At 34.5% G+C, this 3,281-nt stretch overlaps 1 protein-coding gene across 1 annotated transcript in view; it reads left to right on the top strand.

The window, feature by feature from the left end:
- Nucleotides 1–3,281, top strand: part of LOC106465586 (sucrase-isomaltase, intestinal-like) — a 31,662-nt gene that overhangs the window by 23,118 nt on the left and 5,263 nt on the right. Inside the window, exons 10-11 of the mRNA XM_022393510.1 lie at nucleotides 619–783; nucleotides 2,321–2,446. Of these exons, the coding sequence (XP_022249218.1) occupies nucleotides 619–783; nucleotides 2,321–2,446 (291 nt within the window). The remainder of the gene's footprint in view (nucleotides 1–618; nucleotides 784–2,320; nucleotides 2,447–3,281) is intronic.

The raw sequence follows: 3,281 nt of genomic DNA, 5'->3' as shown, positions 1-3,281 counted from the left end.
GTCAACTTTACATAACGTAACATAGGTTAAATTAATTACCAGTAGTGTCAACGTTACATAACGTAACATAGGTTAAATTAATTACCAGTAGTGTCAACGGTATATAACGTAACATAGGTTAAATTAATTACTCGTAGTGTTAATGGTATATAACGTAACACAGGTTAAATTAATTACTCGTAATTTTAATGGTATATAACATAGCATAAGGTAAACCAATTATCCGTAGTGTCAATCAATGTTATACAATATAGCATAAGGTAATGTTACAGTTAGTTTCTGGAGCACACATTTGTCTAGCATTACGTTCTTGAGCATGCCCTCGTGATATGTAGTGTAGACAAATGTTACAGTTAGTTTCTGGAGCACACATTTGTCTGGCATTACGTTCTTGAGCATGCCCTCATGATATGTAGTGTAGACAAATGTTACAGTTAGTTTCTGGAGCACACATTTGTCTAGCATTACGTTCTTGAACATGCCCTCGTGATATGTAGTGTAGACAATTCTCATTGTTTAGCCTGTAGAACATTTACTCAAACTTAGCATATAGCTTAATCCCATCCAAATTATTTGTAAAGAAGATAAAATTAAACACTAATTTTATCAATGTTTTAGGATCCAGCTCTTTTGGCCAACGACTCTAATTACTCACCGTATACTTCCGGCTTAAAGAATGATAAAAATGTTTATATCACTTGGCCGGCAGATGTCCCTCTTGACAGTAGAAAAAACCCAGAGGACGACGGTTTAGACCTTACGAAAGATATAATTTTTGGAAAGGTTAGCTTTTGTTATATGTTATTATTTATTTGCTTTAAACACGATATCTATAAATAAAATCCTGTTTTTCCAAAGTATAGAAAGATATGTTTAAAATTTTAATACTTGCTTATCTCACTACAGATGTAACTACTATCAGTTTACCACTGACGTAAGAAGTTATAAGATAAAATGTTATTCCTATCGCATGTGAACATCTTTATAAACACAAATCTTAAATATGGATAAAAATGTTTACGTATAGATGTATTTTTTTTAATAGTCCAAAAGCCCTCAGCTATCTGTTATAGTTTGGCAAAAGAGAGCTCAAACAGTTAGCGCATTTTATTTTTCATAATCTTGTAATTTTAGAGCCATTATCGCGGATTTTACTTTCATCTATGTATATGGGGAGGGAGACAAGTTTTATCATATATGTTTGCTGGATAACGACGTATTAACCTTGTAAAACATATTTTACTTTTATCTATGTATATGGGGAGGGAGACAAGTTTTATCATATATGTTTGCTGGATAACGACATATTAACCTTGTACAACATATTTTACTTCCATCCATGTGTGACAGTTAGGACACGTGTTTTGCTGTGCCTGCACAGATCTTCATTAATTTCAAAGTTTAAAAGGCCTTTGGAGGGAGAGAAAAACAACAGAAAACAAAGAGACAAAAGAAGAAAACACCAACTAAGTTTTCATCGTTACTATTGATAAAGACTGTGTAACTGCTACATGTATTCAATAATCAAAGCGTATAGTAGAATACATTGCCTCAATGAAACAAGAGATAATTTATTTTGAAAAAAAAAAGGATTTCCAAAGTTATAAGGCACACTATTATAATGTAAATGTATATACGTATTTATTTCCATCTATTATATTTACATCTAATTGTGAACACAATATTTTGATCATCTCGATACCCAGGTGGTTAGGGCGTTCGATTCGCAATCTGAGGCTCGCGGGTTCGAATCCCCGTCACACCAAACATGCTCGCCCTTTCAGTGGTGGGGGCGTTATAATGTGACGGTCAATCCCACTATTCGTTGGTAAAAGAGTAGCCCAAGAGTTGGCGGTGGATGGTGATGACTAGCTGCCTTCCCTCTAGTCTTACACTGCTAAATTAGGGACGGCCAACGCAGATAGCCCTAGTGTAGCTTTGCGCGAAATTCAAAACAAACAAACAAATCATCTCGATACCATCATCTCTTGTAATTCAACCTTTTGACATTTTTTTATGAAGACGAAACATAGGTTCCAGACAGATATTCTTTTCAATATAAATATACAAGCCAAACGCTTTGAAGTGAATTTAAAAACATACACTGTGGCGTTCTAAATATAAAATATATGACCATATATTACCATAATCTTATGTTGTCGTAAAAGTTGAAATAAATATGTATCAAAACGTTTGAATTATCTTGATCCGAAATAAATTTTAAACATCATTAGTTTTTGGGATAACACGACTTCATAAGATACCGCACAACAATCATTCAAAAGGTATAAAATATTTCTAGAAGTATTTTCGTTTCTAGGTTTGGCCAATTGGTCCAGTTGCTTTTCCGGATTTTTTAAAGCCCACAACCAAACAGTGGTGGGAAGAACAAATAGTAAAGTACAGAAACAAAACAGAAGCTGTGAAATTTGATGGTTTGTGGATCGTAAGTATGATTTCCTTACCGTTTATTTATCGCTTCATAGGATTGATAATTTTATATAGTAAATCAGTAGTGGATATTATAGCTGCGTCGTTGAATTTGGGCCCCCAGTGGCTCAGCGGTATGTCTGCGGACTTAGAACGCTAGAAACCGGGTTTCGATACCGTGGTGGGCAGAGCACAGATAGCCCTTGTGTAGCTTTGTGCATAACTACAGACAACAACATCGTTGATTTTATTATACTAGTACTATCAGTGTCCCTGCTATATCATTGTCTCTGCTATGTTGAATTTATGGTACCAGTACAATCATTGTCCCTGCTATATCAATATTTTTTCAGTCACCTAGATGAATTTATTATACTAGTACTATCATTGTCCCTGCTATGTTGAATTTATGATACCAGTACTATCATTGTCCCTGCTATATCAATATTTCTTGAGTCACCTAGATGAATTTATTATACTAGTACTATCATTGTCCCTGCTACATCAATATTTCTTGAGTCACCTAGATGAATTTATTATACTAGTACTATCATTGTCCCTGCTATATCAATATTTCTTGAGTCACCTAGATGAATTTATTATACTAGTACTATCATTGTCCCTTCTATGTCAATATTTCTTGAATTACCTAGATGAAGAAAGACAAATGATGTGTAAAATATACTCTGATTATTTAGCGACAGCGTAGGAATATTATAAAAGTGAAAACAGCCAGACTATTATGGCTTTAAACTTATAGTTTGTCTGCTGCAAGCAGGAGTATCGAGAGCGCACGGGTCCCGGGGCAAACATCCTCGCAGGGCTCCCTTTCTTTCTCCTTTTTAACATTT

Source organism: Limulus polyphemus, unplaced genomic scaffold, assembly GCF_000517525.1.
Source record: "Limulus polyphemus unplaced genomic scaffold, Limulus_polyphemus-2.1.2 Scaffold1991, whole genome shotgun sequence".
Lineage (NCBI taxonomy): Eukaryota > Metazoa > Arthropoda > Merostomata > Xiphosura > Limulidae > Limulus > Limulus polyphemus.
The sequence above is the reverse complement of the archived record's forward strand: the minus strand, read 5'-3'. Positions and strand labels throughout refer to the sequence as shown.